This window comes from Erpetoichthys calabaricus, chromosome 4 (genome assembly GCF_900747795.2).
Source record: "Erpetoichthys calabaricus chromosome 4, fErpCal1.3, whole genome shotgun sequence".
Lineage (NCBI taxonomy): Eukaryota > Metazoa > Chordata > Cladistia > Polypteriformes > Polypteridae > Erpetoichthys > Erpetoichthys calabaricus.
Genome location: NC_041397.2, coordinates 234,516,595 through 234,532,183, shown reverse-complemented (window position 1 = coordinate 234,532,183; position 15,589 = coordinate 234,516,595). Strand labels below are relative to the sequence as shown.

The window sequence follows — 15,589 nt, the reverse complement described above, 5'->3', positions numbered from 1 at the left end:
GTTTGGGGCAGCCACCCATATATTATCCCTGGTTGCAATGGGTTTGTTGTTTTAGATAGATGTGTCTCTGTTGGAGTCCAGACATGAACTGATGAAGGTTTGGAAAGATGGCGGTTTTAAGTGATCAGACCAGAAGTAATGTAGCGGAACCGGAAGTGACCTTTTTCTGACGTCAGTCTAGGCACCGGAGGTGACGTCGACCTAGGTGGCGGAACCGGAAGTGGCGTCATCCTATGCACCGTGACCGGAAGTGACGTCTTCAATGCTAAGTCAGACAGGTTTTCCCGCAACTGGTCGGCAGAAATAACTGGAGAATGTTTAGTGCACCCTGCCAACCCCTGGCCTGGCGTGGAATTTCCTTCGCTTGGTCCATACAATGTCCTCTTACTTGCACATGCGTGACAATGTTTTATTTTTTTACTTGTGTGGCACCAAATGGTTGGCTTTTGTCTTCTGTCCAGTGTTGCTGAGATTGGCTCTCTAATTGGGAACAGAAAGTTTCAAGATGGATGGATAAGTGCATATTTTGTAATCATCTACAATTGCTTTCTTCTGAGAATGTCATCCACTTATTTATGCTGTACTTTCTGACTTTCAGGATTTACCAAATGGTGAAAATTCTGTATTCATTTGGAATTTTTGTGACCTACTCGATTCAGTTCTATGTCCCTGCTGAGATTGTCATTCCTGCTGTGAGATCTGGAGTTAGAGAGAACTGGAGGCTGCCTTGTGAACTGGTTGTTCGAGTATTGATGGTGTGCTTAACCTGTGAGTAAACTGACATTTTATTCATTAACAGCACGCATATTGAAATCAAGGTAGGAAGTTGAAGTGCTTACCTGTTTTTTGTCAAGAGCTTGAAGCAAAAGTCATGTAATCAAAGGGGAGTTGTATATCTTGGGTTAACCAAGTCAAACAAAAGTAAAGAGGTACTTAACTCATGAGATTGTCTGCCCCGCTGAGCACATACCAAATTGCATACTTCGTGAATGGGATTTGGTCATTTATGATTGACCACAAGATATGAAATCTAAAAACTTTGAATGGAAATTTGAAGTGTATCTTTCAACAAGTGCATTTATGCATTTTTAATGTTTGCATGGAGCTTCTTTTGCTTTTGCTATGACCATTGGATGTGGTTCACTACCATTACTTTGTTTAGATTTGTTTATATTGCCTTAGGTATCAGAAAAAGAGAGTGAAATTTTCTCCAAGGCATGCAGACACGATTTTGTGATCTTCTAATGTGTCACAGACCCTGTTCAGTTGGGTTTTTAATTCAAAACTGGAGCTGTAAACTATCTGTATGGGCAGAGATTATGGATTGCACCTATAGTTAAATAAATGGTGATTTTGTGTAAATCTTTTTTTTTTCTAAATCTACTACTACTTTAAAATGTTTTGTAGATAAGAGAACTGATATATTCGTTGATGTTGCACTGGCATGATCATGTGTTTATTTCCTGTGGACAAATAAGATAATTAATAAAAGGGAATATTTCTGCAAGTTTAGTTCTGTTTGAAGAAAATCCACCATACTTCGTGGCCTGCAAACAGTGTTCTATTGCTATTGAAAATGGATTCCCCACCAAAGCAAAGGAGAATTGCATTAGAATGTTGTTTTAAAACAAAACTTTCTGTCTATAAACTCCACACTTTTTCCTCATAAAGCCAAAAGCTACTGTTAACCCCCAACCTACAGTGTCATCTGACTGATGATGTGACATGTGATAAAGTATATCTGTTATTTTCTCAAAATAAGCTTGGACTCATCAGCATACTGAATGTCTTTATGTCATTGTATATTTATTAAATTCAGATAACTGTGTTATGGTATTCTAACATCAAAGATTAATGGTAAACATGTTTAGACTCAAACATTGCATAATTTATGGAGAACCACATGACCCTCAATCACATATGAATGTGTGCCAAATGACCTTTTCCCCATTATTACTTTTAAACACACTTTCTCTTAATAGTACTCTGAGTGTGAATTTGCCAAAGTGCTAGGATTTTTGGCAGCAGTACACATATAAAACTATACAAAAGTTCATTCAAATCTTGCACTCATTTTCTAAATCACAGTCCATTCATATTTCAATGCCTCTTAATCTAGTTAGGTTTGCAGTGGCAATAAACACAGTAGGCAACCAACACTTCCTTTGCCGCTGCGCCAGCCTGTAGTTGGCCACTTAGTTCTTAATCAGCCATTTCTAAGATAAGATAATACACACTTTATTAATATCACGGGGAAATTCAAATGCAAAAAAGCAGCAGAAACATAAAATATCAAGAATACAGACTCGCAAGACAGATAATAATCCAATCAATCGATAAATAGATAAAAATAAACTTAACAAGTACATCGGGTGGAAGCAATGATAGCAGTGGTCGGAAAAGAGTCCCAGTGGCACTTCTTTGGGCACTGTGGTGAAATGAGCCAGTGGCTAAAAGTGCTCCAAGACAGCACCCTCTTTAGGTGGTGGAGGAGATTTTTCTTAATGGCATCCAGTTTTACCATCATCCTCTTTTCCAACAAAAGCTGCCAGTGTGTCCAGGGTTATCCCCCAGGGTTATCCCTGTGATGGAGGAGACATTCCTGAGAAGTTTGTACAGGCATTGTGCTTCTTTTGAGCTCAGGTTGCTTAGCTATGAACACAACACTGGCTACTAGAGATGTGTACAGCAAGCTACTGGAAATGCTCTACCAATCAAAAGACCTGAGTCTCCTTAGCAAGTACAGTTGTCTCTTGCCCTTCTCGTACAGTGCCAGACCAGTTTGTTGTTTATGTGAATGAACCCCCAAGTACTTCCACATCCTCTCCCTGTACAGTGGCTAGTCGCAGAGGCTTCTTGGTACGTCAACTCCACCAGCATTTCTTTTGTTTTGTACAATGTTCTTAAATGACTTAATCAAGATTATCTCAGATAAGTGGGCATTAGCCATTCTTAACAGCTAATCTTAGGTGAGAAGGTTGTATTGATTTGTTTAGAGTAGTTTACCCCCAAATCAGCCCAGCATCTAATTTGTCTATTTTAGCATTATATGCTGTGATGTAAAAGAGAGAGTCCTGTGGAGAGCTGTGATAGTTCTTTTAGATAAACCAATGCCCTCAAACCTCATAAAGCTGAAGCTGTGTTGTAAAGAGGAATAGGCCAGAATTCCTCCAATGCAGTTAGAGACTACTTCTTCCTCTTCAGCTTTTCCCAGTTCTATATGGGGTTGGTGCAATGAATTGTAAGAGACTGAAACAATTAAATGATTTCCTTCAAGTTATACAGCTACTGAAGATGGCACTACCAACTACTGAATTGCACATGGATTCTGCATGTTGGCTAATTTTTGTTTGAATAAATAATGACAAAGTAAAATCTGTTGTGTTTTGTTTTTCACCTGAATTTAGATTTACCTGTTTTTTGGATTTTGCCAAACTAGTTGATTTTCATAGCATAGCTAACTTGAATATTTATTTGTGTTTATCATTTCTAGTCTGGGCCATATAGCTTTAACTTTACTTTTACTTTAATGTTATATAAAACTAGCAAAATACCCGCGCTTCGCAGCGGAGAAGTAGTGTGTTAAAGAGGTTATGAAAAAAAAAGGAAACATTTTAAAAATAACGTAACATGATTGTCCATGTAATTGTGTTGTCATTGTTATGAGTGTTGCTGTGTTTTATATATATAAAATACACACACACACATATAAACATATATATACATATACATATACACATATATATACATATCTACATATATATATATATATATATATATATATACATATACACATCCACATATCAACATATATATATACACATATATACACACACACTTGCTTTATGGGTGATGATTGTTTTACTCTTTTTATGTTTATTTTATTTTATTGTAGAATCAACTCCTATCTGTGCACAGCAGGGCAGCCGTGGGCGGATGCGTATGGTGTATTCACTCCATGTTATCGTGCATTGCGCTGTCAGTGGTATTTTGATAAAAGAATTTGAACAACATATAAGAAGCGTATAAATTATTAAACAGTAAAACATTAACATTTAAGAAGTAAAGTTACATTAAGTACTACTGCAGTGCCTTCGGGTATACCTCATTTTTTGTTTGCCCATTACATGCTTAAATGTATAAATTTTTTGGTGCACCTACCCGAGAACACGCGACATATAACCGAGCGTGGGAGAAGCATGGATTTTAAACACGCGTTGAGTTCATCTGCTGGTCTCACTCGTGGAATAACTGGTAATGTTTGACTAAAATCTACAGCGAGTAAAACGACATTACCTCCTATTTTTTTTTTTACGATCTCTGAGATCTTGCTTTTTTCGGTTCAAGGCTTCATAAGCTCTTTTATGTTGTATGGTGTACTTATCCCAAACCATCATCTTTGAATGTTGCAAGACTTTCGCCTTGTATGTAGATCGGGGTAATTACATTCATTGCATTCCTAGTCTGAATCACAATCTGATTGTATGGGTGGTTACCTGGCACTGTAGGGTTGCCACCCGTCCTTTAAAATACGGAATCGTGCCGCGTTTGAGAATGAAATTGCGCGTCCCGTTTTGAATCAATACTGGACGGGATTTATCCCGTATTTTTTTTATCATTTTTTTTTTAAAGCAGCGTCTCATGCAAATCATCCCACACGCATTTTATGAAGATGCCTCCTTTCCTACTTTTGATTGGGTAATACTTGATGTCATCGTTAGTTTGATTGGTGTTTTTAACTGTCCAGTGAGGAGGGCGTGTCTTTTAAGTACAGTCTGCAAAGTGTTGGCACTGAGATGTGGCGTCAGCGCCAGAGTTGAAGCCCCTAACGTTGCGGTCAGCAAGTCGGCTAACATCCGCCATGTGCCGTCTTTCAGTTGCGAGAAGCAGATCATAGAATGGTTGAAACTGTTGCCCCTAACGTTGCGCCACGGCGTGTGGTTCGTTTATACCTCGTGTCTTCTCATTAAAGTTTTATCTCGCGAATATGTTATTGCAATCCGCAGCGGGAGCGTTTCTATAAACTTAATTTAAACTTACGTTTTACACCGTGCTTTGTTTCCCTTATGAACATGCTTGTATGCTTAACTCGCTCCGTTCTCAATTGTTGAATTAATTTTTTGCTCTTCGCTGTTTGCGGCTGTTCCTCCATTTCCCCCTACTTCGTTCTTTTATCTCGCGAATATGTTATTGCAATCCTTAACGGGAGCGTTTCAATAAACTGATTGAAAATAGTTTTGCATTTACCTTTTTAGTAAAAGGTGAGCTTTTAAGCCTGAGAAATCACCCCGTAAATGCACACGTTTAATTGCACATGTGTTAATATGTATGGTTACACAGTATTAAAAGACAGTGAACAACGTCAGTTACCTTTCTTCCCGCGTTTGATAAAAGGTGAGCTTTTAAGCCTGAGAAATCACCCCGTAAATGCACACGTTTAATTGCACATGTGTTAATATGTATGCTTACACAGTATTAAAAGACAGTCAAAAATTAACGTCATTTACCTTCGTTCCCGCGTGTGACTCGTGCTGTAAATGTCTTCCTTGTTTTTAGTTCACGTGATTACGTAGGAGGCGTGATGACGCGATACGTGACTCCGCCTCCTCCATTACAGTGTATGGACAAAAAATATGTTCCAGTTATGACCATTACGCTGTGAATTTCGAAATGAAACCTGCCTAACTTTTGTAAGTAAGCTGTAAGGAATGAGCCTGCCAAATTTCAGCCTTCCACCTACACGGGAAGTTGGAGAATTAGTGATGAGTGAGTCAGTCAGTGAGTGAGTGAGTCAGTCAGTCAGTGAGGGCTTTGCCTTTTATTATTATAGATTATGATGAGGTTCATATTAGCTTGATAGCTCTGCATCTGCGTATTTTGGAGCCTTTTTTCCAGAGTTTGAATGCAGAGAAAATCATTCTTCTTACAGTTTGCTCCATTATAAGTGATTTTCAGTTAAAAGTACATTTATGTGTTTACATGTCCAAGGCTTATATAATTGTACAACATTTTGCATGCCATTTCATGCAAGTTGAAAGTTTGCTTATGGCAGCATAATCCATCCTTTCTTTTAATGTGTTCTGAAATGTATGGCATCTAAGCTATTTATGTGATTTAAATGACCCTGAATGTTCTGTCTTTCACTTTTGCATTTGTTTATTTATTCTGATTGTTTTAGAAATTCTTTGATTGAACTGACTGTACAGATAGCCTTGGAGCACATCAGCATTTTAAATATAAAGTCTTATTTAAGAGGGATCGGAAAAATCAGGATGAAATACATTGTACCTCACTTTATCCAGGGACAGTGGTTAGTTAAAGGTATTTGATATTTGAAATTGGCCTCTTTATTTACATCTTGCTTTGAGACAGAGGATTTGTGACATGTACAATGATTTGTGGCTTTAACTTGCTTAAGACTTTGATTAAAAAATGACACTGAATGCATGACTTGATATTTGAAGTCTGATTAGTGATTCCATTTCAGACTTGACTTGACACCTGCAAAGAAATTCAGAATTGGATTTTTAAGACCTGCAGCTTGATATTGAAGATACAGTTTAAGCAGTTTCTTCAGATATGGTTTAGTGGGCTGAAAGCACACAGATAATAATAAAGTAGTGCAAACAAAATGAACCTAAGCAGCAGACAGGACACAATAAATAACAAATCTTCTCTAATTACTAATATTGTGAGATGTGGAATTGGGCCATGCCCAGTACTTCTGTCTTCATGTGCTTCTTACCTGAAATCCTGCACAATTAGTTTTATTGCCTACCAGCGCTAAGTATGTGGCATTCATATGATAAAATTGGCAGGACCTAAAAGAAGAGCACAGCACATGGAGATGGATCTAATGTTGTGCCTCCGCCTATGTGAAGGCTTTACTGTTTGTTTTTATAATTTTTGTGTGTTTTGGATTTTGATATTTGGAATTGTTGTATGTTGTAGATGTTTTCCTTTTTCACTCCTGCTCGTATGACCTGCATCCCGTTTTCTGATTGTTCTTTTGGATTATGGGCATTTTAGAAATCTACCTAATTTTTAGCTTCCAAATGCTGCTTTCCATGGCTTCTCTTTCATGCTTTCCATAGTAGTATAACTATATAACTTCAGAATACTGGGGAAAACTGAACACCTCTAAGTTAAACAATGAATTGTTCTCCCCGTGTCTGCATGGGTTTCATACGGGTGCTCCAGTTTCCTCCCACCGTCCAAAGACATGAAGGTTAGGTGCATTGGCAATCCTAAATTGTCCCTAGTGTGTGCTTGGGGTGTGTGTATGTACCTTGCAGTTGGCTGGTGTCCTGCCCGGGATTTGATCCTGCCTTGCACACTGTGCTGTCTGGGATTGGCTCCAGCAGACCCCCGTGACCCTGTGTTAGGATATAGCGGGTAGGACAATGACTGACTGGTCTTCATAATTCAACATGTAAACGTAAAATACTATCAACACTGTTTTTTATAATTTGATGTTTCTTATTGAACCATCTAAATCATTTTAGACATGCACTTTAAAATTAACACTGCAGAGGGCATTTCAAGCACTTAAAGTGCAAAAACCAGACCACTGATACTTGCTTAGGACAAATAAATACCTCATCTTGAACGTAGTTTTTGATTATTTGTAGTTGAAGGTTTACCATATACTGAGATGGGTTCAGCATGCTGTAAGGAATCTCCTGACAATAGATTTATTCTTTCTTTCTTTCTTTCTTTCTTTCTTTCTTTCTTTCTTTCTTTCTTTCTTTCTTTCTTTCTTTCTTTCTTTCTTTCTTTCTTTCTTTCTTTCTTTCTTTCTTTCTGATGGAGAGGATGAAATAGTGAGACCTTGTTAAGCCGACAGAAGTCATTGTAAAACACGATGTGTGATATTACTGTCAGAGAAAGTTAGAGGCATTTTACGGAAATACAAACCAGTATTACTGCGAGAGGAAATTAAAGGTACACAATACAGTGACGCATATTACAGCCACATACAAGCCAGTATTACTGTCAGAGGAGATTAAAGACATATTACCAACACGCACGCCTGTATTACCGGCAGAGAAAATTAAAGGTATATTACGGACGTACAAGCCAGCGGACGTACAAGACGGTATCCTTCAATAAGTGCGTGCACGAAAAGTTGAGCCTCAGAAGGGCGACCTCAATTGGGCGCAGCGAATAAAGGCGCGCATAAATAAAGATCTGCACCTTTTTTGCTCTTCACATATTCCAGAGCCATTTGAACTAAATTATCTACGAACGCCTTTATTTGCCACGCTCAATTGAGGTCGCCCTTTTGAAGCTCGCCTTTTAGTGCGCGCCCTTATTGAATAGAGCCGTACAAGACAGTATTACTGTCACAGAAAATTAAAGACACACAATACCCGGCGGCAGCCCTCGAAGAACGGTCAACTCAGCAAGTAAACATCAACAAAAGAAAGGCTGAATGAAAGAAAAATACGACCAACAAAAAGAATGAGGTCAAAGTCCCTTGCCATTTAATATAGACTGTTACTGCTAATGTTTATGCACTACTGTTCTAGCGCCCGTTATTGTAACGGGCTAAATGACTAGTACAATTATAAATCATTTGCTGGAGTGACAAAATTAACCATTTTTCATTGAAGTGCTTGGAGTACATACATTAAATATTATTAATCAGCTAATTCTAAGAACTAATTCTGTTTATGTGAGTTTGCTTATTTGTATTACAAGAGTAAAACATATCATTAAGGAGGAATGACTTAACCTACTTTATGGATTACACACAACACCCCTTTTGATTATTATGCCTGAAACTTCTATCCTGTTAATTTATTGATTTTTTTTTTCATAATTGATTTTTTGCATCTTTAAAATCTTTCGTGAAAGTCATATGCATCAACAATTTAGAAACTTACACCTCCAGCATGCAGAAATGAATCCAGGAGCTGGATGAAAAAGTGAAGAAAAGAATATAAGTGGAATCCTAGAAGAAGGGCTATCTGTCAGATTAGTCATTTTGCTTTTCCATTGTTATAAAATGCAATATTTGTTATGCATTCGTTATACTGTAAGAGATTTAATGCAGCCCAGTCTGCAAGTTTTAAATATATTCCAATACTTTATTTTACAGTTTTAAGCAAATCTTATTATTCATTCTGAATTTTTTCCTTCTTTCACAGTAAACTCAACATTGTTCTTGGGTAGGGTGGGGAAAATTAACAGCAGATAAAGGAGTAATGAAAGAGATTGGGCAAATATATGGGTATAAACTAGAATGGGTTAAAACCATAGAAGTGAAAATAGAAAATTGCAAAAAGGCAAAACAAGCGTTCGAAAACCAAAATAACAAAACTTGAAGTCCTTGAACTACTGTAACTAGTACTAAGGAAGATTTTTCTTTTTTTTGGGTTCTACATTAGAATACTAAAGAAGCTGAGTGCAACTTTTTATCGTAGGACCCCGAAGACATCACACCCTGTATCAGTTCCTGTCCCTTGAAAATGACTTTGGGAACAACAAATGGTCACGAAAACAAGACATTAAAATATTTTAATATTAATAAAATGAATAATAAATGTAAAGCATTTCACAAAAAATAAAAAAAACACAGCAAAACCTCAGAATTATTGCAAATGTGTACTTTTTATTTGGAAATCTTATGTTAATGCAATTTCTGGTGCATCATATAATGGTGCTAAGTCGATAATATTGACTATATAATGGAGAGCAAAAAATAAATTTTAGTATTAAATATTGTAGCAAAAAAAAAGTGTAACCCAGTAAAAATTGCTTTATAAAGTATAAAACTGCAAACACTCTACTTAATACTAACTTATGTAAAGAAAAAATGCATTTTTGTAAGTTCACAGGGAATGTAAATGTTTCAAAAAAGAACAATAAAGAATGATTTCTTACTTATTTTAGAAACAAAGGTTGTATCATGCAATTACAGCTCTTTCATTATCTCAATTGCAAAACAAGCCTTTATCTAACACTTTCCTTTGGTTTATGTGAGTGACCTGCAGTGTTTTAAATGACCAGCAGATGTCAATAGCCGATTTATTTCCAGGCTCATATAAGTGAAGCTCCTAGGGAACCCGCTGCTTGCAGAGAACGCATAAGGCATTTTAGCAGGCCATTCATCTCCTCTTATTCTCATAATATCACTGCAATAAGATTTCTTGCTTTAGTTTAAAAAAATGTTTATTGGTAAGAAAAACAAAGCCAGGCTTATTATTGGCTTCTTCTAATAATTGTTTTTTAATTGATACTAATTATTTCATATTATATTCATTATCCATTCTTCTGACCAGGTAAAAAGGTGACTTTGATTATGTTTTGAGGATTCTGAGAAACCTTTCCTATGCTCACTAAAGGTCAATGGATGCCATAAATTTTAAAAAAATATATCAAGAGATCAAATAAATGTATTTAATGAGAATTGTTTGACAGGGACTTTGCATTTAAGTTCATTTACATTCACACCTTCTAAGATTAAGCAAAATAACATAATATTCTGTCATGACTGATTCAATGATTTTATCTTTCAACACGGAAAGTGACTGTATCTGCATGGTTGTTTTCTCTCTGTACTGTTATGTGAAGTCTTTGGTTTTTAATTTTTGTTTTGTGCGAAATATATAAATCCATGTATTCATTCTAATCATACTCAGTTGAGAAGCAAAAAACTATGTTAATAGAATCAGGAGCAACCTAGAGCAGGGTGCCAGTCCATCGCAAAACACACACACAGATACTGGGACAGTATAGCTTAGTCTGTGTTTCTGGGATGTGGGGGGAAAATGAGAGTACAAGATTACAGGATCGTTAGACGTTTTCTTGTCTGTGACTGAGATACTGACTCTCAGCTTTATCTAGGTACGCTGATTTACAGAAAAGCTCCAAAGGCTTGATGGTTCAGTGACTCCAAACAAGACAGCACTCAGATTTAAAATGATTGTGATTGACCGTCTGTGAGTGTACAAGCTTTGATATTGTTGTTTGAAGAATAATATTACAAAGTTGATCCAACAAAGGAAATATTCCATAATGTTTATCTATCTATCTATCTATCTATCTATCTATCTATCTATCTATCTATCTATCTATCTATCTATCTATCTATCTATCTATCTATCTATCTATCTATCTATCTATCTATCTATCTATCTATCTATCATTTCAGCTGTATATAAGATTACGTAAATCAAAGTGTAATGTATATAAATATAAAACAAGTTTGTGTATGTGTGCACAGTTTATTTCTTAAATCTGCTGCACACTATAGTATATCCGTTACTCATTATCTTTTTGTCAAATACAACCCTTGCTGGACATGCTGCAGCCTACTATGGGAACACATTCCATGCTTAGCCTAATCAGTCATGCTGGTACTGCAGAATAAAACTGTAAAAGCTTTCATTAAACACCCTAATCCCCATGCTTTGGATTCTGATGCTGATAAAAAGGCACCACTAATTAGAACCACAGGGAAAAGAAAAACAATTAACTTTGTTAAAATAATCAGCCAGAAGACACTTCGCATACACATTCAGTCAGCAGTTCATAATTCAACCGAAGGGTCTGAATCAAATGCCTTTAATAAAACTGACATCATTGGAAAAGCTTTTCTTGTTTTAATGCCCTGACAATGAAGTCAACAGCCTAGGTCAAAATTAAATAAATGCTTTGTATTCCTAAATTACCCAAAATAAATGTTTGCTCTGCAAATGTTCTGAAATGATGTAAAGATTCATGCAGCCTTTGATAAAAATGTTTGCCTTTTTCTGTCACTTTATTGTTCTTCTCATGATGTGTTCTGCCATAATAGGTAGGCATCATAGTCTTCCAGTGGGTGTGTATTGTACACGCTCAGGTGAAGCTGCAACTGAAGTGGTACTTTTTTCACATTTAGTTTCAACGTTCAATGTTTTTGGAGACACTTTTTTTTTTTTCTTTCATTTTAGCCATCATTTTCCGGATTTTGTTAAGTTCTGCCTGTCATGTACTGTACGCCAGGCATAATGTGTCATATGAAAGCTTACTTATAATGTGTGGAGTGTACGTTTCTGTCACTTAGCACAAATGAAACATACCAGCATATGTTGTTGGGCTAAAACAGAACTCCTTTTAACCTTGTTAAGTCAATGAGGGTAAATCTTTTAATTTATTGATGTCCGGAATATTCCATGAAAAATTAAGTCAAGAGAGGTATTCAATGATACATATATGATGTGGGTATCATAAATGTTTATGTTGGTGTAATGCATTCACAGTCAATAATGTTTTATACTGTATGATACAAACTTAATTGAAAAGTTTTCTTGAGCATTCTGTTCATAAATTTGTCAAAAGAGACTTTGGGTAAATTACAGTATGAAGCTGCAGTCAGGCTTATGCCTTTTGGGAAGAAATTGTAACGTAAGATACTTTATATTTTAGATTTGAATATGAAGAACTGTACAAAATGTGATATTGGTTTGTATGTAATTTTTCAAGCCCTATATAATTACACTTAGGCTAATGAGAGTAGTAGTGGAAGTGGTACTAGTAGTAGTAGTAGTCATATTATGTGTACATGTACAGTATTGCAATATTTCATTTTACTTATCTAGTCTAGGAGTCTAGCCCGAGTAATTGATCTTTATTTTATATGGTGTCTAACACAAAAATCAACAAGTTACTATACAAAGCATGCAAAAATACATTTTAAGTATAAACATATCAAAGTGCAATATATGATAAATCACAAAGAATTAAAATGAGAAGAGCCAATCAAGTTAAATAATTAACAGACTATTATGAAAACAGACACCCTGCAAACATTTTTAAAAATCTGACTTGTCTGTGGATTGTTATTTGCCAAAGAGACACTGACTTTCCTTGGCTTTTGCTTTTAGGAGACTGTTTCAACACAACAAATGCCAGTCAGTTTGGTAGAGAGAGCTATAATGGGATTAGGTAGGGCACTGAGTTCCATTCCTAATATTATAAACAACCCTGCCAAGCTCGACAGCATGCTAATACTTATGTGACGTACAGAAACAAGGTCGGCCCTCCACCCCCACCCCAGCCGCGGCTGCTTGCAGCACTAAGGACCCCGACAGGGCTGCTCTTCTGCACTCCAACTCCACTTGTAAGTGGGACCAGCCTGGAGAAACACTGCCACCTATTTTGCTGGAGAATGAAATGCCTCTGACATTCATGTTTGCCCAGTCCACCCATTAATCTTTTAATAACTCGGATAAGGACCACTAACCATCTCGGCCAGGTTGCAGCTCCTTCCACATTGTCCTTCCATTATAGCCTCCCGAGCTGGGTAAGGATTCACTCTACATCCATGTCGGGATGTCAGTCCCTTCATCCAGGCATTTTTTAAATTAAACATTTTTAAATACTTGCATGGAGAATTCTCTACCTCCTTAATAAGAGTGAATTAGGGCACAAACTTGATCTATTATAGGCTTGAGATATTATTGACAATGAAACTGAATCTAATTGTGTTCTCATAGTAAAAACTATTTTTATTGTCCTACATATATTATAATAATCATTTGGATAATTTTGAAAGGTTTATTATAACCCAAATTTTAATATGTATTGCTGACTATCTTTCTATTTCTCTCCCTGTCAGACTTTACTACCTTTAAATCTGTTAGTATGTAACTATTGTTAGTACCGGTTGAGTATCCCAAATCTAAAATTGCAAAATCTGAAACTTTTTGAGTGTCAATGTAATGACACACATGGAAAATTCCACACAAAAGGTCTCTTTTATAAAACTTTGCTTTGAATTCGAAAGTGAAAATATAATGTTTATTCCAAAAGGTGGATGTAAATAACATTTGTGAAAATTCAAAATAGACTTACTTTTTTAGAGAGGGATGGGGTAGCAAGGAAGGGAGTCACCCATGAAGCTTAGAGAACCACAAAGCAATGACACACAATCAACGGTCCAGGCGTGGAGGTGTGCGGTCCTGTCACCCATTGAGCGTAGCTAATATAGTCTACGATTGGCAGTTCAAAAGTGCTTGCGTGGCACCATTAAAGTTACAGGTGACTTGAGCGTTAATGGAATGTCACTGCTTGACAGCTGCCAAAAGCAGTTTTATTCTTACTAGGTGCCCATATTGCAGCATGAGTAGAGTAAAGGACATTAGAAGAACTAGACACTGTTGCAGATTGACTTTTTATGTTAACATGTTTTTGCCAACATAAAAAAATGCTATGTTTTATGTACTATATGTACATCCACACTACATGAAAACTGAATGTAGCGCCATATTTAATAATTTCCAGCACAGTGGAAATGATGGAGTGAAGGTTAGATTTGATATTCCTGACCTGTCGGCCAGTTCCCTGAGTAGTGGCAATAGGTAGCCAATATAAAATGACAAAAACACTAAAACGTTCTTTGGTGCAAATGCATAGAATTGGCCCTCTTAAAACTAAAATACAGTTTATACATCATATTAATTACTTTTGAGGTTTAATAGGTTTGTCATATCAACGCACATTGTAATAACGGCTCTATAATATGAATTGTTATACTCATGGTGAGTTGTCATTTAGCTGGTTTGGCTGCATTTCCCTACTTAATCAACAGTGTCTCCAAGATATCTCATTATGTATAATATTCCATCTTGGATTAAGGATTCTCTGCCTGCATTGGTAGTGTGGACTCCAGCTGAGTTTGTGTGTGTTTGAATTCATTAAAATGAATGAAGGATATTTTCTCTTTTTAACTTATGTTTACTAAAGGAAATTTGTTACAGATTTGGTGTGCTCACTTACACTTTCTCTCTCTCTACAGTATGTGTGTAACAGAAACAGGTTTTGGATCTTAAAAATTTCACTTTACTTTGCTAAAAGTCTACTGTATATGAGAAAGTTGTGATATAAGTAAAATGTTGTACCATATCATAAGTTCAAATTGCTTCCTAAATGGTTTTTCCCACAATAGATACTTAAAATATTTGACATACTATCATATGATCTCTTGCTCTTATGAGGGAAGGATGTTGGATTTGGTATTGCCAAGGAGCCCCTTACGTATACTGTAATTAGATTGTAATTCTTTTATTTCCTCAGTCCTCTTGTAAAGATGCATTACATCAGAAAAATAAAGTATATGCTCAGCAAATGGGCTGTATTTTCCTGTCTGTTAATCATACATTATCAGCAGTTATGGAAAGCTATTTTTTGCCAGGGTTGCTGATATTATAATGTTTCTGTGGCCATTGAAGTCAGATCTGGCCTCTTGCAACCCTGAACTTTTTAAACTAGATGAATAAATTTAGATAGATAATCAAACCTATTACTTTTCACTGAATTGATTAATAAAACTTCAAACCAGTTGATAAATTACCACCTAAATGCTAAGTGCTTTCACCTCATCACAAGAGTGCTCAAATTGCTCCTCTTGCCACCTCTATGTCCACGTGTGACATAAAGGGCACCTTTCCACTCACTGCCTTGGGTGTTTTCTCTAACCTGACACAGAAATACAGTATATTTCGTAGCATTAGCTCAAAAAATCTTTTTCTTTTATCCATTGTCTTTATCCTTTTTTTGAACTGGGTTACTGTTTTCCACTTCAGTGCCTCCATTAGCACAA

The 15,589-nt window shown here is 36.3% G+C and overlaps 1 protein-coding gene across 2 annotated transcripts in view; it reads left to right on the top strand.

Moving 5' to 3' along the window:
- Positions 1-15,589, top strand: part of slc36a4 (solute carrier family 36 member 4) — a 548,893-nt gene that overhangs the window by 95,116 nt on the left and 438,188 nt on the right. For both annotated transcript variants that reach the window (XM_028800423.2, XM_051927332.1), the window contains one exon: positions 599-768. In XM_028800423.2, coding sequence (XP_028656256.1) covers positions 599-768 — 170 coding nt within the window. The remainder of the gene's footprint in view (positions 1-598; positions 769-15,589) is intronic.